The 22555-nt window shown below is 45.6% G+C and overlaps 1 protein-coding gene across 1 annotated transcript in view; it reads right to left on the reverse strand.

The window, feature by feature from the left end:
* The window catches only part of SEC23A (SEC23 homolog A, COPII component), a 989636-nt gene that overhangs the window by 88829 nt on the left and 878252 nt on the right, over positions 1 to 22555 (reverse strand). The window contains exon 18 of the mRNA XM_085626924.1: positions 5587 to 5742. Within this exon, the coding sequence (XP_085483050.1) occupies positions 5587 to 5742 (156 nt within the window). The remainder of the gene's footprint in view (positions 1 to 5586; positions 5743 to 22555) is intronic.

The raw sequence follows: 22555 nt of genomic DNA on the forward strand, positions 1-22555 counted from the left end.
GGCGTCCATTTTGGCTTCCAGGGTCGATGCAGGTGGCGCCACAGCCCCAGCAGAGCGCCCCGGCGCCGCGTCAGGGCCTTCCGCCCTTAGCCTGGTCTCGGCCTGCTTGTTCCGAAGCCGCCCCATGGCCAGCTGCTACGCCGATGGCATTCAGAGGGCTCAGTGGTGCACGAGGCCGACCGGGGCTCCAGGCGCCTCCAGACGCCGATATCAAAGGGGCCCAGTCCCACTGCCACGAGTCGGGCCAACGCCAGGGGTGTCAGGGCGCAGGGCAGCGCCACCGGCGGGGGAGGTGCGCCGCGAGCCGTGGGCAACCGATGACCAAGGTGGTCCTCCAGGCCGCACTCCGTCAAGTCCGCAACGGCCACCCCAACGCGTCCAGCAGCAGGCAAGCGGTCAGCTCCCCAGGCTCCTCACTCTGATCCCGGCCGATCAGTGCCGTTTGTAGGGCCACAGCACGCCCGCCAGGGTCGCCTCCGCCGCCACAACAGTCCGCTTCGCCCCCAAGGGGCAGCAGCCAGGCGCTCACCAGGTGCCCGTCCACATCCTCACAGCCAGAGGGGGGTCCGCCACACCAGGTCACTCACCGGGCTCCCGGGCGCCGCAGGCTCCATGTCCGCCTCCATCGCCTCCAGCCGTCATGGCCGCCACCGTCGTCCACCGCAGCAGGCTCCTGCAGGCTCGATGTGCTGGGACAGGCAGGGTCACGACGTAGCCGACCGTCAGCACGACACAGCCGATCACCAGACACCCTGTGTACCGTCGCTGCAGGGGAGTCCCTCGCGAGTCCCCAGTCCTCCCGCTGACGGTCTGCACCTCGCCGCGCGGCCCAGCCGCCTCGTGGCAAGCCGCGGCGTAGGGTGATTCCTGCGGCTGGATGCCGCCTCCAGTGCTCCCCGCACCGCTCGCCAGGCAGGTCCCCAAGGGGGCGGCACGCAGAAGTCTATCATCTCAATAAGCATATCTGAGTGATCGAATAGGGAAACAGAACGGGTTTGCAGGAAATATTTGCAGGCTTCTATTCCATCATGATGTTATAGGGAGGTATACAGCGAGACCACACGTACATATATATATATATATGTATATACACATATATATATATATATATACATACATATACATATATATATATATATATATATATATATGTATCTATATATATGTAGCTTTGAAATTACTTCATATTTAAAGTTTTTTGTTAGCATCAGCGGGACTATTCAGTGCTTATGACTATTGATGAGTATCCCCTAAAAGACAACTGGAGTTACATGTACGTAACTAATTTCTTCTCCAGAATTGGATCTTTCATAAATTCAGATGCTTGAGCCAGAATAGTAAACAGTACATAACAATCATAATAAATATAAGAAAGCAAGAAACAGGCTCACCTTTACTGAAACAGGTGACAGAAGACACCTGCCCCACTGCTGAGTCGGCTTCTGCATTCACGTTAAGACAGTAGTGCTTTGTGAATGTGCGCCTTCTCCTTCAGATAGTGGCGTGACAGATGTCCAGTGAAGGCACATCAGGTTAGATTGCTGCAGTCATAGCCCCTTGTTGTGGCAAAAGGTGATGCAGGCTGATAGCCCACTTGCTATTTCGTGTTTGAAAAGGGGTTCGCCTATGCTTGGGTTGCCAAAAAATATAAATAGTTGGTCAGAAGAACAGGCCTTCTGCCTTGTCAATGCAAAACTTTATGCACCTGCGCACATCAAGAAAGTGCAATTACGTGAAAGTCAGAAGGGACTTCGGATTGGTCAGTAATATGATTTTGTCCTTAGTGAAATAGAGATAGGATTCTTTCAGCATAAATGCATGTATTTCCCCTACTCTTTGTGCTGCTGTAAGCACCAAGAGAAGCACTGTGTAACAGAAAAGAAACTTTAAATGCAATCTTTGGATGGGCTTGAACAGAGGCAACATGAGCTGGCTCAGGACACTATTAAGCTCCGATGGAACTGATGGATGCTGTAGTAGGGGTAATCCCTTTCATAAATTGCTTTATGATCCTCTGTGGGAAAAGAGTGAATAAGTGGTCTTCCGTCCTCTGAAATCGAGACTACTGCCAGATGTACTCGTATTGAGGAGTATTTTAGACCATTTGTGGCCTGGATCTGCAAATATTGAAGTATTTGGTGGGGTGTTATAGTCACTGGATGGATTCCTTTGGACTTGCACCAAACACAAGAGCGCTTCTATTTGGCATAAATTTGTGTTCTAAAAGGCGCCCAAGCTTGTGCCAGGATGTCTCTACACTCTGTTGTGAGATCTAGATGTTCATACTCTAGGTCACTGGGTACCATGCAGTGAGGCTTAACAATTGGAAGCTGTGACGTAGAATGCCTCCATTGTGACTGGAGAGGAGGTTGGGTGCAACTTCAATGGTATTGATGGGCGTATAGAGAGATTAATTGAGTCCATGAGCCAGCACTGGTGAGGTCAGGTTGGGGATATGAGAATCAGGGTACAATGATCGCCTTCGCTTTACTTGGGACCCTGGGGATCAGGGGAAATGGAGAAAAGGAGTATGCCAAAGTGATGGACTATTTTTTCAAAAGGTATTACCCTTGGACTCTATTTGCCAAAACCTACTACTATAATGCTACCATTTCTTGTTCTTCTGGGTGACAAACAATTTCAGTGTGGGGCTACTCCATTTATGGAAGATGTAACTGATAGTAACAGCATCTCTTCCAACAGAGGCTTGGGCCTCATTCCTCCTTGCTTGGCGCTTAAAAACATCCAAGTTATGTTGTCCGTTCTTATGAGGCCTGCTTAACCTGCCGGCCTTGGAAGGAATGCTTGGAGACCTTGTCTTATGGCACAGAGCTCCAAGATGCTGATGTGTAATTACTGTTCTGCATCTGATAATAGCCCTTGGTTGACAGTTCCTGCATGTGAGCTCCCCAGCCCTACACGGAGGCATCTGTTGTGAGTACCACTCGCTCAAATTAAGGATGGAATGGAAGTTCAGTGTTAAAATTTGTAGGGGTAAGCTACCATACCAGCATCTTTTAACTTGGACTGTGTCGTCCAATGTGCAGTGAACTTGTTTCCAGTGGCTGCCCTGTTCTTGTTGAACAGGTCTTATTCAGAGCCTGCAATAGGGTATAAGACCTATGCATGATGACATCAGGCACAGCAGAGATTTGTGCTGTCTGAATTCGACAGACAATTTGACAAAGAAGGTCTTTGCCATGGATTTAAGTTTACTATTGAGGGGAAGCTTTTCCCAGTTGTGTGCCCAGTACATCTCCAGGAACTATAGCCTTGGGAAATGTTCTGTGGATGACTTGCGAATGTTCAATGTTAGTCCTAGTCTGTAGATAAGAGTGACTGTTGAAGCTTTTGACTCTTCCTTTGACAGAGCATGGACGAGGCAATCTGCCAAGTATGGGTAGACTTGGTGACCCTGTTGCCTGAGGTAAGCAGCACTTGGTAAATATCAGAGGTGCTGACTTCAGACTGAATAATAGGGCTTTGAATTGATGGCGCTACCCCGCTCCTGCAAATTGGAGGTACTTTTTGTGCTTCCAGATATCAGGATATAGAAACAGTTTAAGGGATATAAGATAATTGTTTCCCTGGAGCATTAGGACAACTTCCTGGAGTGTTACTATGCAATAGTTTTGTTTCTTTAGGAAGTTGTTTAGCTCTCTGAGGTCTCTATTTCCTTCCAAAAATCTGGAATAAAATCATTGATTTATTTAAGGTCATAGGACCATCACCATCGTTCCTTTGAGAAGGAAGAGGAGAATTTCCTGTTGCAGTTCCCTCAAATTAAGATAATGCCCCTTCCTAGGTTGGCAGACAGGCGTTTTTTGCAGAAACTCCAAGGTGTGACCTGAGTGAACAATCTGCCTCACCCATCGGTCTGCTGTTATGGATTCCCATGTGGGGGCAAAAAGGGTAATTCTCGTCCTTTTACTAAGTTGGGGATTTTGGGGGCAGCTGCGAAAAGTCAAGCTCGCTTCTGATTGTCTTGGAAGGGTTTTTGTGATGCACACCTTGTTGGACCCAAAGGCCTACCAAACCCTTGTCTGGGAGTTCTACTGGGTGTATAACCCCAGTCGTTTCTTGGCAGGTAATATTGGTGGCCTTTACTGATTGAAGCCCCCTCTGGAGGTCTGAAATCTACATGTCACAGGAAAATTTGAGAACTCATGGTGCCAATATTAGAAGGGTCCAAGGGGTTTCGCAGTATCAGTATCTGTCCTGATATTCTGTAAGGCATCATGTACATGTTTGCCAAACAAAGTGAGTCCAGTAGATGGCCTGTCCACCTTCTTGGCTTAGGCTTCTGGATGGAAAGATGTGGATTGGAATCACTCAGTCTTCTCAATACAGTCGCTCCTGCAAGTATCCGAAACCCTATGTTTGAGAAATTCATTGCTGCGTCAATGATGGCCACTGAAATTGTAGCACCTTTTTAGCATGTTGCAATAGTAATGTTCCCCTTCTCCTCTGGTATAAGATCAATTAATGGTGAGATGTTAGGACACATCTGGTAGTCATAACGGCCTAAAATCAGTGTTTGTGGCCTAGATTCAATTTTTTGCCATGTGTACAATTCCACAACCAATTTATCCCAAAACCGGTCACAGGATGCTTGTTTCTGGGCCAGGGAGGACCTGGCTTGGCTGTTCGGGCTGGACTATTCCCATGAGGAGTAGGGTGAAGACTGATTTGCATATGTCTGGGTCTAAACTGGGGTGAGCAAAAGAACAATGGATTTAACTCAGATCTCTTGACTGGGGGTGAATGTTTGATTTTTTTATTTGCATTCCGACAACATTTGTGTCTCTTATGAGTAACAACATTGATAGCATTGACTTCAGCGGAAACAAAACTCTGGTAACTTCAAAAGTGGAGTCCCAATCGACATCAGAGTGGTGTGAGGTTGCAATATACACACAAACATATATGTATATATACATATATATATTTTATTTTTACATGGGCCTGCATCTGCGAAGTGCTACCGAGCAGATTCCGGGCTGCTCGTTCTGTTTTTGCACTACATGCCCACCTTTTTAATTTTCTTAATTTTAATTTACTATTACATCATGATCATACATTGATGGATTATACATTAAATATCGATGTCTACATCAAGACACATGCCACAGCACACATGTCTGTGTTCACAGGCCCTAGTAGAATGGGTTGTCATTGACAGAAAAACAATTACAAGATTGCCAGGCATACATGTGCATGTGCCTTGATGCATGCATGCGATTGCAAAATTACTGGCAAAGCCAACAGGTCTGCCCTTTACAGAAGAGACCTATTTGCTTTGTCAATGCTCGTTTCGTTACGTAACTGCCTTTCAAACAATATTTATATATTTGTTATATGAGCAGCAATGTTGATCTGGAACTTATGAACCCAACGTACACTGGGTACACATGCAACAATAGCATGATGGTCGCCACTAAACCTATAATGTGTAGACATTTTGATGATGTACTCATACACTAGCACACATTAGAAGAAAAAAAACAAGGAAAAATGGAATACTGTGGTATAAGGACGAGTATTTGGCAGAGCATCAAGTAGGTAACAAGGATTTTATGTACTTACCTGGCTACCTCCATGCTCTGTATCAATGTACCGTGGCATTGGGAACCTAGAATGAAGTATTTCTTGAGCATCATCGAATGGAGCTTGCAGCAGATTGCGGAAATTCTCATACTCCGGCAAATCTTGGTAACCTGCTTTGCGCCACTGCGCTATGGTCTGAAAGCAAAAGTTTGTTAATTAATTTTTACAATATATATTTACAGATTAGTGATTGATTCATTCATACATACAGAACACCACACTGCAAGAAGGCTGTTAAAAAAAATCAGAAAACAATTACTGAAAAATGCAAGTTACTTACCGTTTAGTAACATTCTTTTTGATGGATATGTAATCTTCCAGATGAACATTTAATGATGACAACTTCCAGGCTTCAGACTGAACCTGGAGGATTCTGAAGCAATTCCAGCTCACTGGCATCCAGATGGATCTGCTGCAGCACTAGCCACATATCTCATTCCCAGTAGTGACTTAGTGAATCTATAAAGGTGTAAACTGGTGGCACAGACATTAGCTCCCCCTTCTTCTGCAAGCTGTGTAGATGGCATGGCCGAAAAACAGACTGAGCTAATGAAAACTTAAAAGTGTCCTAAAGAATGTTACCAAATGTAACAGTCCCTCAGTAGGGGGAAGGCAGGAAGGGGAAGATGGATCTGCAAGAAGATTACCTATCGATCAGAAAGAAACATGCCAGATGTGAGTAACTATTTATTCCAAAGGATGCTCCTTTCTGGAGCTGGAGATTCTTCTTTACTAACCATTCCCAAAGGTATAATTTTACTCGGGACACTAAGGAGAACGTTGTGGGGTAGAACATTTGTGCTGGCACGGTGATTTCACACAAAAATATGTAGAACATGTTTTTTTTCCAGCTAAATTTGAGGTTTGCAGGGGATTCTGGGTAGGGAAACGTTGGGGGATCCACGCAAGCCATACCTCATTGGACTCCCCAGGGTGTCTAGTTTTCAGAATTGTGTGGGTTTGGTAGGTTTCCCTAGATGGAAGAGAGCCAGGGGCCAAAAAACAGCCCCCCCCCAAAAAAAAACAGGGGAATCCAGGATGGGGTGACAGGTCTGGCTCTCACCAGGTTCTGTTACCCAGAATCCCTTGCAAACCTCAACCTTTGTAAAAAAAAAACAAAAACATTTTCCTCACATTTCTGTGGTGGAAAGTTCTGGAATCTGCGTGAATCCACAAAATTCCACCCATTCCGCATTCCCCTAAGTCTTCCGAGAAAAATGGTACCTCACTTGTGAGACGGACGGCCCCCGGCCGTCCGACGCACCCAAAGGGTTAAAAGGTTAAATGGTATTTGTTTCCTCCAGTATGCATCTCAAGGTCACCTTGAAGAGATTGTTTTTGTATCCGGTGTAAAGCCTGGTGGCAGCTCCTGCCCCTCTGCAAATGAGGCATGTTCCTATGGAAGGTCATCCTTTGGGAGTTTCACCATCAGGTCAGTTAATAATAATACTGCTGCCATTTTGCAGTTCCCGTACAAACCCCAGCTTTATGCATTCTGTTGGCAAAAACCTCGCTGCCTAAGTGTTTTAATTATGGCAAAGATACAAGTGAAGCGTAGGGCTTCAGAGTAAAAGCTAAAAACACACACTCAACTCCCAATGACTGTCCCAAGCCTAGCAATCGTTTTAATTTAATAACACCTCCTCTTCAATTAGGTAAATGAGCATCAGAGAGTTACATCTGCATAGGCACTGTGAGGTGCATATCCCTTGTCCTCAGAAACAACAGCGAGTCTAGCACAGTCAGCACCGAACCCAATAAAATGAATAATAAACCTGATGCAGTCAGCTTTCTGAGTTTCACCCTATCAAAGCCCCTGGGATTGTGACAGAGCAAGTCAGTACTACTGGCACTAGAGGAACAATATGAAAAACAAAACAGTCTTTGGGAAATGTTTAAATTAGTCTTAGTAAATGGTAATTATTCTGAACTATGCTGTAGTACATCATTTTTAGGTTGAGCATTTGAGGCCTCTTGTATATACTTTAGTCTATACTTATATGTGTATGTACTTCGTGGGCTCTGGAGATCAGCCCTAGGACTTGTCTCCTTCCGCTTAGGGACTTTTTTTTCTGTTCAACTGCCTCTATTTAACTGTCTTGATAGAAAACGACCAGTAGAGGTCAGTAAAATACCAGAATTGCTTTCTGCTGAGGGACTTTTCTTTTTCAATTTTTCTGGCAACTGCCTCTATTTAACTTTCCTGATAGAAAAATACCAAAATCTATTTAGCATTCTCTAGATTCCAGTCCATAGAAATGGTCTTCCACGAGTACCCGTAGACGACAATATTTGTTTCAAATTTTGGATTTTCAGCGACTATGGACACATTACTTGTATCCTTCCACTATACATTTTTTTATGAGCTACGTTTTATTTGTGTTTAAGCACTCTCCCTTGTGTACATCCCCACCCTATGTGCTCCTTCTGCCCGCCAACTACCTCCTTGCCCCAGCCTCTCCCATCCGCTGTTCTTGTCAGCTTACTTCGGGCCCATCCATTCCACGTTCACTTGTTGTCAGCTTGCTCCCAGCCCCTCCCTCTCACACTCTGTTGTCATCATCTTGCCATATCCCCTCCCTTCCACCCTCTGTTGTCATCAGCTTGCTCCAGCCTCTCCCTACTACCCTCCGTTGTTGTCAGCTTGCCCCCAGGCCCTCCCACTAATGTTCGGTTCTCGTCAGCATGCCCCATACTTTCCCTCCCACCATCTGTTGTCGTCAGCTTCCCCCAGCCTTATCTCCCAACCTGTTGTCATGAGATAGCTGCTAGCACCTCCCTCCCTCCATCAAATGTCAGTGTTCCATTCTCCCACTCACTCCCACACCTCCGTGTTGCCTCCTGCCTCACTTCCCGCAATAAACAAAAAAACAGCTAAGGTGACAGCCAGCGCTGGCCGCTTAATAGCATTGTTTTTCTCCCTGCACACCCACCTTCCCTCTGTGTTGCTTCACACTCTGCCAACAGCAAATTAAAAAATATAATTAAAAAAGGACTATGATACAGCCAGCGCTGACCGCGTCATAGCACTTTTTTAATTTTATATTTCAGCCATGGTGCACAGCAGCCACACTGCAATACAATAAGACAAAAAAAAACATTGATAACGTTGATAGAGCAAATTAAGCTTATTTTCCTTAATGGGGCACTCCACACATCGAGTAGCCTTGGTCCTACTTCAATGGTTACAGCACAGCTCTTAATGTTTGCTCACTTCCCCGTTGCCAGGAACACAACAAGCCCAGACCGATTTCCCGTGATTTTGGTCAAGCTATCAGGTACCAACAGACTGCATCCACACCATGAGCTGCAAACCACATACACCTGCCGTAAAAAAGTATTTAGAACATCCTGGAACATCTACGATACTTCTCATTTGCGCAATCAACCCATGTAATTTGCACCTCCGCTTACATGCCTGCGTACGCACCCACCTAGAGTCACTACAATTAGCCACCCGAGCTTGCCTATATTTACAGAGAAACATTGTGTATGGAATATATTTGAATATCTATTAGATTCAAAAACTTTATTCGGCACGATTTTAGTGGCCTAAAAGGTACATAGAATAGCAACTTATAATAAATAATAAGCATATAAGATCAATATACAAATTTTAAAGCAATACAGTTTAAAATCCCGACTGCTCCTCCATTCTGTTAAAAATAATACTTCTCCTGAACCAATATGCATCTCTTAAATAAAGTGCAATGCTAAGGCATATAAAGGGAGTCCCCAGTGCACATAAGTACCATAAAGGAGTATTATGGTCCCTGTTAGACCTGGCACCTTGGCGTGGGTCTCCCTTCTATTTTTTTGCTGTTGCCTCATGTGTTTTTGCTGGTGTTAGATGCTTTGGGCACTGTGCCACTGCTATCCAGTGCCACAGTGCAAGTGCTCCCTGTTGTAAATTGATGTATGGATTAGTGATTCCATGATTGGCTGGTTTGGTTTACCTGTCAGCCCTAGTACAGTGCACCAGGAGTGCCCAGGGCTGGTAATCCAAATGCTACTAGTGGGCTTGCAGCACTGGTTGTGCCACCCACAGAAGCAGCCTGTTAAAGTGTGTCTAAGGCTTGCCATTGCAGAGCCTGTGTGCAGTCTGGTACTGCCATGCTGACTGGCCAAGTGCACCCACTTGCCAGTCCCTAAACCTTCCCTTTTCTGCATATTAGTCACCCCGATGGTAGGCCCAAGGGCAGGGTGCATTGTAAGTCTACGGTAGGACATGCCCTGGTGTGTGTGGCATGTCCTAATAGTGAATTACAGCCATTTTCGTTTTTCACTATTGCAAGGCTACCTGTTCCCCATAGGCCAGATCGGGCAGTTTGATTATTACATCTTATAATCCTAACTGACTCAGGGAACATGGTAGACATTCGAGTTTAGTATGCCTGAACTCAAGATGATAAAATACATCTTTTAGTGGAGTTAGTTTTAACATTCTGTGTTTGAAAATACCACTTTTAGAAAGTAGGTATTTTCTTGTCTAACCATCCAAACCTGCCTCTACTAGGTTGTGTTTTACTTGTCTGGAGTTTGAGTGACAGGGGCTGGGGGATTCCAGGAGACAGGGTATGTCAACACAGGGCTGAATAGAGATCTGCATCTAGATGGGTGGGAGGTTGCACCTGGGACCTGAATATGTCTGTGCCTTCCCTCCAAAATGCTGGCTCCACCTCCTGTGGTGCGTCTGATGTCTCTACCCTGCACAGTGAAAGGAAAGAAGGAGTCATGTAAACAGAGTGCTCCAGGACTGACTAGAACTGGTTTGGACTAGGCAAAGGCCTCTCTGCCTTCAGAGAACAAAGAGAAACTGGGTATAAAAATTGGAACCCAAACCCAAGAACTTTAGATCACTTTGGGAAACAAGAAGAAACCTTTGCAGAGGAGAGGAACTAGAGAGACTGAGGAGAGACTATCCCTAAGCTTGAGGGATTGGCCTGTAGTGGTTGCCTGGCTGCCAAAGAGAGGAGAAAGGAACTTTGTGTACTTTATTCAACTTGTGAAGGATCTCTATGGGCTTGAGAAAAGAGCTTGTCTCCTGCTGAAGTCTCAGGGAAAACAGACTTCACCCACCAGCTCCCCAAGAGTTCTTTGGAAGTGCCTGCTGTTTTGCAAAGTTTTCTGAGGGACTGCGAATTGCAAGGAGCTGGAAGCGCAACTCACGATCAAGAAGCATGTCGCCGAACTGCCGCTGTCGCTTCCCAACGAGAAAGTGCCTTGCATCGCCGGAGAAGAGGATCGACGTCGCAGCAGACGCCGCCGCATCACCGGGAAGCATGTCGCAGGGACTGTTGCAGCCCAGAAGAACCATTGAGTCATCTCAGGGTCCCCGAAGCGCCTCGCATTGCTGGAGAAGAGGATCGACGTTGCATCAGACACCGTCGCATCACCGGGAGCGTGTTGCAGGGGCCTGTCGCGGCTCACATCGTTGCCGAAGCGCCTCGCATCATCAGAGAAGAGGATAGGCCTTTGCAGCAGACGCCGCCGCATCACCGAGAAGCGTGTCACAGGGCCTGTCATGGTTCGCATCGTGTCGCATCAAGAAGAAGACGCCATCTTTGTTTCTTTGCACCAGATCGTCATCACATCATGGCGTTGCGTGCTGCATCGCCACGGAAGCGCAGTAAGAAACCGACGCATCACCTCCCCTCGCAGAGAAGAACCGACGCATCCCCTACGCAACAGTAGGGACCCGAAGCATCACCGTTCTTGCGTGTAAGGAACCGACGCATCACCTTCCCTGCAACACTTATGTTGTAGTGTGTTACGCATTTAAGGTACATTGAACTCAAAGGGTCGCATTTTAATATCTAAAGAGAACTAAGCTAATTCTAACATTTTAAGTACAGTATTGTGGATTTTGGTCGTTTGTGGTCTTGTAATAAGTCTATATAAAGAATACTTATTTTTTAAATAAAACTTGTGTGGTGTCCATCTGTAGTGTTGTCACTTGGTTACTGTATGTGTTCACAAATGCTTTACACACCGCCTCTGAGATAAGCCGGTCTGCTCGTGCCAAGCTACCAAGGGGGTGAGCAGGGGTTATTTTAGGAGTGTACTCTCTTACCCTGACTAGACGCAAGGGCCCCTACTTGGACAAAGGTACCTACCTCTGCCAACTAGAGACCCCCAAATCTAACAGTCCCTAATATTCTGTGCCAGGAAAATCGGTTTTAAGTAATATTTCCTTAGAGCATGATAAAACGTACGAAAGAAAATAAAGTGCTCCATGCTTTGCTTCGAAATGCCATCGCATGGACAAGGAGTCAAATCCGTAGGCCTTGGCTTCATAGAAGGGAAGGAGACTATAAAATGTGCAATGCCTAACCGCAGCCTGATCAAAGTAAATCGGTGCTGGATATTAGTCACCCAAGACAGGCATGGTTGATATCCCTCCTAAGAAATATTTGAAATATAAGAAACCAAAGATTTCTTTGATTCTGCAAGGGTTCTTTTCGTATACCTAGTACTTAAGAAAAGAGGCCTTAATTTCACTCTGGTCAAAAACTAACATACTATGTGGATCATGCGATACGGACAAGGTAAACAGTTGTTTAAAAATGTCATTAATTCACGGGAGTCGAACAACAATGTGCAACATTGGGGTATACGTTAATTAAACGGGAATTGGCGAGACGATGGGGGGGAGCGACTACGCCGTCCATGACAATGTGGGCAAAAGAGTTAGATAGATGTATGGTGGCAGAGACTGAAGTTTCTGTAGCCCGGGGGTGCCCCAAAAAATGGGATTGGAAGGGTCGCAGTGGAATAAATACCGGGGAGATCACTGTGTGTCACCTACGGTGGAAATGGAGATGCGTAGAGGTGCAGGTCAAGAGAGTAATGATTGATATGCAATTTGAATTATTGTTTGCTTAAATACTGTATTGATTGAATTGAAAATGTCGTCCAAATATTTATGTATGGCTGTCATTTAAACCAATAAACACATTATTAAAAAACAAAAAAACATTAATATAGGAGAGCCAGGAAATTTTGAAAGCATTGTCTAACGCTAGTCAATCTACAATAATTGTAGATGCTTTGCCCAGATGGAATACCACAGTAGTATAGGCTTCAGCAAGAGTGAGTCTTCCATGTAAGTTAGCCCAGCCTCCGTATGGACAATGAAAGTTGGTACAGAGGCCGGGATACACAGCAGACGCCTAAGAAAGGCGTTTTCCTCAACCTGAAGGGCGCTGCTGGATGTGTAACCCCAAAGGCCTCCACCAAACGTGGCAATCGACAGCGCTCTCATCTTGTATATAGTAATCATTTATTTAACTGATGTGATTAGAACTTAACCCTTCGATGCAAGTAAGGAATGTGAATGGGACAACGCAATACAACAAGCGCTTCCCTTGAGAGAAATTGAGCGCCTTGGTTCCATCACAGACGCTGCCACAGAAGGAATCCTTCTAATGAAGCCCCACCTGACTGTCGGGATCAAGATCAAGTGCTTTCCTCTGTTCACACCCGAGCGCACTGCCTCCTCACAAGGCGCCGCACTTCTACACTTAGTACCTATGGGAGCCGGCAACGCATTGCCTTGGCAACCCCAGGTCTTGCCGGCAACGTCACATTAAAACCCTACTCCCAAGCCCTACGGGGTTTCCTGACTACACTGAGCATTGCTTCTCCGGGTCCAGGACGCCGCATCACAACCACCCCTCTGGTGCTCAACGACACGGGGAACTGTTGACGGAGTACTCCCCTCAAATTTGCTGCCTTTCCCCCAGGCACTGTGTGTGAGTCACTGGACCAGCAAGGTCCTTGAAAGCTACGCCACGCCAGTGGAGATCCTAAACCATGCTGGTCCTGAGGGAGCCATGGAACGCCTTCGTCTAGGCACCTGCTTTAAATACTGTTTTGGCCTTGACAGAAGGGACTCGGGGCATCCGTTTTTTGAACTATTGATCATGAGTGCAGCCAAAGCACTGTATTTACATGCATGCTTTAAAAGGTTATAACTTGAAAAATATTAATCAGATTTTTATCGTTTGGTATTGTTTTGTTGATAATACACTAAGCTATTTTTACAAACCTGTGTGGAGTCTTTTTGTGGTGCATTCATTGTGTTACTATGTGCGTGTGTCTGTTGCACAATTACTTTACACAGGGCCCCTTTTGATAAGCCTTTCTGTTCTGTGTCAAGCTACCATAGAGTGAGCACAGTTTTTTCAGGTGTGTATCTTGCTTGCCCTGACTAGAATGGTGGTTTCTGCCTGGCCTGGGTGTGTACCTTAGCCAACCAGAAACCCCATTTCTAACAATCACGCACCTACATAGGGCTCTGCAGGAGGATAAGGAAAATACAACGGGGAGGGCTAGAGTGCTGGGAAGCAGTTTGCCTGGGCCTACTGTCTGAGTGGTACTGGAAAAAAGCCCTGTATGGCCGTGAAGACTGTGACCCAATAAAAGGTTTGACACATGTTAATTACATATACCAAACCTATCTGACGCCCACTAAGTTGAGCTGAATCAATCCTTGCAAGGTGATAGTGTGCGAGGTGCGGACTGCGCGCAGAGAATTTCTGGCCTATAACCTGGGCATGCCTACCTGTTGACCAATTGTGAGAGATGGTTACGGGGGGACTCTAGCGCATAACGGCGATAAGAGTGGAGAGGATGGTACAAATGTGCTTACTAGGCATTCTGAAAGACTGGAAAAAACAAAAAATGGGGAAGCAGCTGTTTGCGCTTGGACAGGTGCTGGCGAGGCGCAGAATAGCGATGCAGTATGCTGCCCCACAGGCCCCTCAGGTGCAGGTGTAAGAGAAAGAGTTGGTGGAGTGTGCAATAGCTGATACCCAACACGAGACGCAATGAAAAATTGGGGTTACCTCGAGCAGTGGTGTGGGATTATAAGTAGAATTGAGGATCAACCAGACGCTCACACACAGACCAAGAACGCAGGGGAGAATGAGGACATGGATTGTTGAACAGCACGGTTTATGATATGGAGGGGTGCGTGGGATCCTGGTCTCTGTCCATTTGCTGAATTCTATGATCTGACCAATCTAAATGCTTCTGTATCCTGCAGCGGTGGCTGCAATTGCCAATGTTTATGTGCCTATTTTTTAATATTTCAATAATGAAATAAAAAATATATATTAAACTTTGCTTGACTTACTTTGGCACGGCTCATACCGCTCATTAAGTGGAAACCCATCTTCGATAATTGTACATTATGATGGGATTTAAGCATCAGAGGAAACTCCTGGATTTGGGTGTGGGCCCGTTCCACAACTTTATGGCAGATGCGGCCCTGAAAGTAGTTTGAACAACATGAGTGCCACCGCGTTTTTCAGTCGCAGTTTCAGGTTTAACTCCTTCATTGAGCTCATGCTCCTTTTTAAGTCTGTTAAGCTTTTGCTGTTCAGTGAGACAAATGTTAAGTGAGAACATAGCAGGGGCTTTCAGTCAGCCCTCTACTGGTCTGTTCAAGTGTCACTTACATTTTGATTCTGCTAGCCACATCACACAGCATGGAGCAATGTGTGAGACCACTTCAGAAATTGGTTGCCTTGCTCTATGACACCATTTCACTTGATCACATGTGCACAGCTGCTTCGAAAGGAGCGCACTTCAGTGCCAGGACTGGCGCTTCGTCAATGTTTTCTTAAAACAGACCAGATCTGAAAGCATTGCTTCTAACGTGGTTAGCCTGCGAGTTCTATGTTTGGTTTACAGTGTTTCGCCTTTAAAGTTGTATGAACAGGGAAACTGCACACAATCCTATGTTAATATTTTAGAAGAGGCCAGACGGTCTCTCGCTGTTGACCACAGCCACGAACATCCTTCCCAGAAGCGAACCTTGAGTTGTGAATCAGCTTTGCCCTGGTTTCTCAGCTTTGCTCTGGTTTCTGCTCGTTTCTGTGCTGGTTTTTCTAAACTGATTGTACTGGTTTGAAACCTCCTCATGACATCAATGGGGTAAGAAGGATCTTACTGATGCGCGAGACAATAACTCTGCGCTGGGCCCACAGTACTGAGATTTCTTTCCCTCTGAAACAGATCTTCGCACAAGTGTTCGGCAGAGCACCACATCCGGGGTGATTCACTAGATACTAAAACAGCTGTGGTAAGAGAAACGCAATGTATTTCCAAGCATTGAAAACACTCCAGATCACTGAACTAAAAGTAAAAATGAACCACAAGAAAGAGCGATTATCAGTTCTTACAGACGTGGCTCAACGTTTGCACACAGCAGTGCTTTTGTTTAAGGGATGACATGTTTATACGTTTAAAGTAATTTACGCATTAAAGTTCAACTTGGGAGTGTGGCTTTATGACTCGTGTTGGCAACGGGTATGATCACATTGTAAAACTCTCTCACCGGAAGCACAGCCCACAAAGATGAAAACATAGATTTAATTCAACAACTGCACCGTGGTTACGGACAACTGTTATTGAACATATGTGACAATCGAACCCTTTTGGGTGTTACCATATATTGTAAGCTACTTCTGCACCAAACTAATGTTTTAGCGACAGCAACTAATTAGAAGTAGGTTATTTACCTTCAAAGCAAATTTTACAGGGATACAGGGAAAGAAAGAACTGCGATTGCAATCTTGTTTCCCACACACAGCATCCTGAACGATGTCAAATATAGTTGACCCTCCAAATGAGCGGCACCGGGTATACAGTGCACTACAACATCTGAGAAAAATAGATAGTATAAGATATAACTGAGGCGTTTAATGGCTTGCTTAAGCAGGCAATTTTCCGGGAGCACCTCGAGGCACATGATTCATATATTTTACATTTGAAAGGAAGAGTTGATTTTCAGTGCCACTGCTATGCTGCGCTAATTAAATGCGGTTTACTTCTTAGGATGCTGCTTGGATAAATGTAACACATCAAGCAGCGCATCATCTTTTCAATTGGCTCCTGTTACTGTCCTAGCGAAATCGTTGCTTTTCATTTGTGAATAAGCATAATAGTCCCTCCTTGGTACCGCCTTGTCTGCATTTGTAACCTTCCATAACAAGTGTACTTTTTACTTGTATTGTTACATGCTCTGCGTTATGTTTTCGGTGAGCACTATTTTCTTTAATGATCTTCCGCTATTACATCAACGACATCGAAGCACGCTTTTATATTATTAGTATTGTATTAATTTAAATGACAGCGCGGTCTGCTTTAAATATAGCGGCCACGCTTATTTAATTTACAGTGCGATCCGCTTACACTTTACGGCCATGCTTATTTATTTAACAGCTCGGGCCACTGTCACTTTAGCGGCTGCGCTACAGAAGCTTTTTTATTTACTTTTTTTCGCTGTGGGTGAAAGCGCCCCATACATGCTTTCACTTTAATTTTGGTCGCGCCCCTTTCTTTAGACGCTGCTTACTGTAACCATAATACGGCGAGCAGTGTCTAAACAAAGGGGTGCAGTTACCGTTAAAGTGGTCTCGCATTTGCGAGAGATAGAGCTATTGGCATTAGAAATAACAATGCCTTTTATATATGAATTGCTTTTAAAAACACATTAATAAAAGGCATTGTCATTTACAATGCTAATAGCTTAAACGCTCGCAAATGTGAGACCTATTGCATTGAAAATGCTTGTCAGGTGGAGCCTGCAGGCAGTGCGCATGTGCTGTTGCTATGGCGACTACTGTGTCTGTGCTGTAATGGCAACAATCTATTGTGTCTTTAAAAACGATTAGTAAATGCATTAGGTTTCGTCTATATGAATAATAATAACCTTTTTTGTTGTAAGTTGCAGCATGCTGAGTAGTACAATATAAGTTACAAAAAGTCTGTTAAAGTGTTATGGCGTATTTGCGTACAAAAAGGCAATATAGTGTGCTGTTACTAGTGGTATTATAGAGTGGGAAGATTAGGTAAATGGCTGAGGAACAAAGATAAAAAAAAAATGTACCTGTTAAGTAGGCTTGAAAGTGGTGCAGCTATGGGGAGAATACGTAAAGGGTGGATGAAAAACCATACAAGTACAGCGTAAGTGCTGTTTTTGCAAATCCAAAACAAACAAGATTACGAAAACTAGATGAAAAGATGTTGTTTGGCTATTTTCCATTGTTAAGATAAACAAATGAAAATTAACTTTACATTTCTTTTTTTTTTTTTTTTTTAGGGCCCCAAGAATAGCCTTGCTGGTCCGAGGGAGGGGGGGACCTACCATTTAGAGATGTAAATGTGCCTACTTGTTTTATATGCAGTTTGTATTTTGCAATCTTAGATGTCTCATACCCTGTTCTGATTTCTTGCGATGGGGGTGATGTTGCATCCTTCATACTAGCTGCACCTACCATTTGATTGGGACTATCTTTCTGAGCGATTATATATAGCTATGTGATCAAAGTACACATGTCTTTGTTCTGGAACTGTAACCCGGTAATGCATAAGCAAATGACTGGCTGTTTTTTTGTAGTTGAATGCAATGTTGGTTTTTGAAATGCCAATAAATAAAATAAAAAATAAAAATAAAAAACTTTACATTTTTCAAATGAGCATTTGGGCAGTTGTGCAATATAAGTGAAAGAAACTCACAAGTGAGATTTTATTTTACTGAGATGGGCAAGTTTTTTTTTTAGTACAGATTTGTCTCACATAGTTTTTATTTTATTTTGCACTCAACATGTTTTTATAATTGCGAAACAACTTAAACATGAACATAAACTCTGAAACAATAATAAGCATATAGTAAATATTTGCACTTGCACTGACATTGTGTTACTTATGACTTACAACTTTTCTATATTTAAACAGTATACTGTGACATTTTCAATTATTGTGCTATATACTTTTAAGTTTGTATGTTTTAACAAATACTATTTTTTTCCCCAAGGCAAGTCCCAGTGCACCTGCTGCATCATTGAAATCATGACTCTAGTGCTTGCTAGATAACTGCACTTTGCCTTTTTTTTTTATTTTTTAACAATGTGTAGTTGGTGTTCTTTATATCATATAACAATGAAAATACAAGAGGCTGTTTAAATTACCATGGAGAACTCAAACCCATCTTTTATTAAGCTAAAATACCACGCACTAAAAGTATGCAAATAAATATGAATGCATTTTACTTACATGGGCAGATGGACAGCATAATTTTCAATATTGGGAAATAACTCCTGCTCCAGTTTACAAAGTATTGCTCAAGTACCACGTTGCTTATTCATATGGCCAATGGAAAATACATGAAAGGATATGAGATGTTTTTGATGTTTGAGCAACACAATCTGCACAGTAAAGGCCAGTCCGAAAGAAAGCCAGTCTTACCACCTACCTGCCTACTAAGTTAAACACTTGGTGTTAAAAAAGTGGAGAACTCACACAAAAGAAGAAAAAAACAGGTGTTTTAAATTTAAATGTATTCCAAAATAATAGATGCCGTCCAAAAAAAGAACAGCAGTACAGATCCCATACAGTCACCAAAGACACTTGCCCAAAAAGACAAGCTCCGACGCAATGCAATAACAATGCTCAGCAGCTGGAATTTTCGAATTCACTACTCTTGAGACTATACAGCCTCCCTTACTGGTCAGTACAAGAACAGGCTACAATCATAAAACTCGAGGAATACTTTTAGAACAGGCATACGACTGAGTTCACAATCCAAGACTCTGCTGCAGTTGTCTGGCGCTGTAATGTTATACTGAAACTATCCCAACGGATACAAGTGGTTAAAACATCCCTTCAGAGCACCACCGAGCGTGCTCATGTAAAGCACTGCAATCACTTCGTTCGGGTTTACACTACATAATGCGCCAGCAACAAACACATAACAGAAAAAAAGCAATTTTATTAGCGACAAACACAACAGAAAAAAAATGCCTATATTATGAACTAAACAATATCATAAAGAAAATGAAAATTAGTTAAAAGTTCCACCCACTAAAGCAGACTTAAACAAGAATGTTTTAAATGCATGCAGTCAGGGGAAGATAAGTATCGGTAAACAGTAAACGCAATACAGCCTTAGCGCAAGAGAAAAAGTTGCACAACTTTTGGGCCCAGTTCCGCTGCACCTACTGCACCATTCAAATCATGACCTTAGTGCCTGCAAGAAAATTGCACTTGTAACTGGCTGTTTACGTGCAAAATATAGCAATGACCAGTGTTCAGTGGGGTGTGTAGAGCTTTTGGTCCCAGTGCCACTGCAATTGCTGCACTATTGAAATCATGGCCCTAGTGCCTGCTAGATAACTGCACTTATGACTGCCTGTTTAGTACTAAAGAACAAGTTACTTACCTTCGGTAACGATATATCTGTAAGAAACATTAGTTCGTTAGATTCCTCACCTTAGAATATCCCCAGGCGTCAGGCTGGATCCGGAAAGATTTTTCGTCAGCAATAACCTTGCGCATCGCTAGGCGTCGTCTGCGGCTCAGCGTCTGTCGTCGTGATCGCCGGGATTACGTCGGAGTGCTTAGACGCCACCCTCGCGCGCTGACGTCAGTTCTTGTACATAGCTTTCCGTGCCAGGAATGAAGAGCCATGCAAGAGACCAACACTGGTGCCAAGAATCTAGGGCCCTGAAAGGGATGACCTCAACCCTAGATATCGGTTCGCAGAACGGGAAGGATGGGTGGGGCGGTGAGGAATCTAACTAACTAATGTTTCTTACAGATATATCGTTACCGAAGGTAAGTAACTTGTTCATCTGAAAGAAACACGTTAGTTAGATTCCTCACCTTGGAATAGGTACCCCAGCAATACCAACCCCGGTGGTGGGTCTGCGAACCAAGATCACAGGGGATTTAAAAAGAGAAGGCTGATCAGGAAGCCGTAAGAAAGCAGAAATAGCCAAAAGGTATCCCTTGAAGGTGCCCAGAGCAGAGCCCTGCTGGGCCAGGGAGAGAAGGAAGAGGAGGACCTCAGAAAGAGGGGCAGAAAGGGGATCCACAGCCTTTGCTGTGCACCATACCACAAATTTGTTCCACCTGCAGGCGTACACCGATTTTGTGGAGGGACGCCTGGCTGCCAGAATAACATTACAGACTTGAGGAGGCAAGTCAATGGCATCAACTGCCGCCGCTCAATCTCCACGCATGGAGGTGGAGACTGGACAGGGTCGGGTGGAGGACCGTCCCCTGCTGCTGCGACAGAAGGTCCTCCTGAAGAGGCAGTCGAATCGGGGGGATGACAGACTGAGTAGCTCGGGATACCAGTATCTTCGTGCCCAATCCGGAGTCACAAGGATGACTTGGGCCCGGTCGCGCCTGATCTTCTTCAGCACTCTGGGCAGAAGTGGTATAGGCGGAAAGTCGTACAACAGATCGCAACTCCACTCGCGACAAAAAGCGTCTCCGAGCGAGTGTCGCCTTGATGCCATTCGTGATCCATCATGCACCGGCGGCTGAGTTCGTCTGCCCTGGCGTTCAGAGAGCCCGCCAGGTGTTGAACCACCAGGGTGATGCCCTGATGTTCCAGCCATGTCCAGAAGCGCAGAGCCGCCTGACAAAGGGTCCACGACCCTTTCCCGCCCTGTTTGTTGCAATACCACATGGCGGTGGTGTTGTCCGTGAACACCTGCACTACACTTCCCCGAACAGAGGGAAGGAATGCCTTCAGTTCAAGCCGGATCGCCCGCAGGTCCAAAAGGTTGATATGGAGCCGGGACTCCGCCGGAGGTCAGAGGCCTCTGATCTCCCCCTCTCCCATGTGGGCCCCTATCCCAAGAGGGACGCATCCGTCACTACCGTGTGCTCCGGTTGGGGAAGGGAGAAGGATCTGCCACTGACCCAATCGCGGTCTGTGAGCCACCACTGCAACTGTCTTGCAGTGCCCTCCGAGATCAAGACATGGTCGGACAGGTTGCCCCGATGCTGGGCCCACTGAAACTTCAGGTCCCACTGCAGAGCCCGCATCCGCCACCTGGCGTGATGTACCAGCAGGATGCAGGAGGCCATCAGACCCAGAAGCCGCAGCACCAACCTGACCGAAACCCGGGACAGAGGCTGAAAGATTGGAATCAGAGCCTGAATATCCCGGAGCCGCTGCTCCGGAGGATAGACCCGGAACTGCGCAGAGTCCAGAACCGCTCCGATGAAGAGGAGCTTCTGGGAAGGACTCAGATGAGACTTCGGCACATTGATGGAGAACCCCAGGCAAATGCAGGAGGTCGGCCGTAGTCTGGAGATGGGAGACGACTGCCAACAACCAGTCGTCGAGATAGGGAAAGACTGGAACACCTAATCTGCGCAGGTGAGCTGCGACCACCGCTATCACTTTCGTGAACACCCGAGGGGCACTGGTGAGGCCGAAGGGGAGCACGGTAAACTGAAAGTGCTCGTGGCCTACCGTGAACCGCAGGTAACGCCGGTGGGCCGGCAGGACGGGGATGTGGAAATAAGCATCCTGCAAGTCCAACACTACCATCCAGTCTCCAGGGTCTAGGGCAGCCAGAACCTGAGCTAAGGTGAGCATCTTGAACTTCTCCTTCCGGAGGAAGGCGTTGACGCTCCTGAGGTCCAAGATAGGGCGTAGGCCCCCTTTGCCCTTCTTGGGAACCAGAAAGTAGTGGGAGTAACAAACCCGACCTACTTTTGGGCCAGGAACGCGCTCGATGGCCCCCTTGCCCAAGAGGGCCGTAACTTCCTCCTGCAGAAGTTGCAAGTGATCCCCCGACATGCGGTGGTACTGCGGTGGCATGGCTGGAGGGGTCACCTCAAAGGGGAGGGAGTAGCCCCTTCGATCGATTTGCAGCACCCACCTGTCCGATGTGATGGTACGCCAGTGGAGCAGGTGATGGCGAACTTTGCCTCCCACTGGCATGGAATGGGCCTGAAAGCACGGACTAGGAGGGCTTTGAGGCGGATGCTGCCGGGGTAGATGTGGACGGACCGGCTCGTTGTCCCCCTGCTCCGCCTCGGTGGAATCCACGTCCGCGACTGCGTTGAGGCTGGTTCTGCAGCCTGTGGCTAGACTGACGTGAGGGGGCGCCCCTTCCTTGGCCACAAAAGGGGT

The sequence above is a fragment of the Triturus cristatus genome, chromosome 9 (genome assembly GCF_964204655.1).
Source record: "Triturus cristatus chromosome 9, aTriCri1.1, whole genome shotgun sequence".
NCBI lineage: Eukaryota > Metazoa > Chordata > Amphibia > Caudata > Salamandridae > Triturus > Triturus cristatus.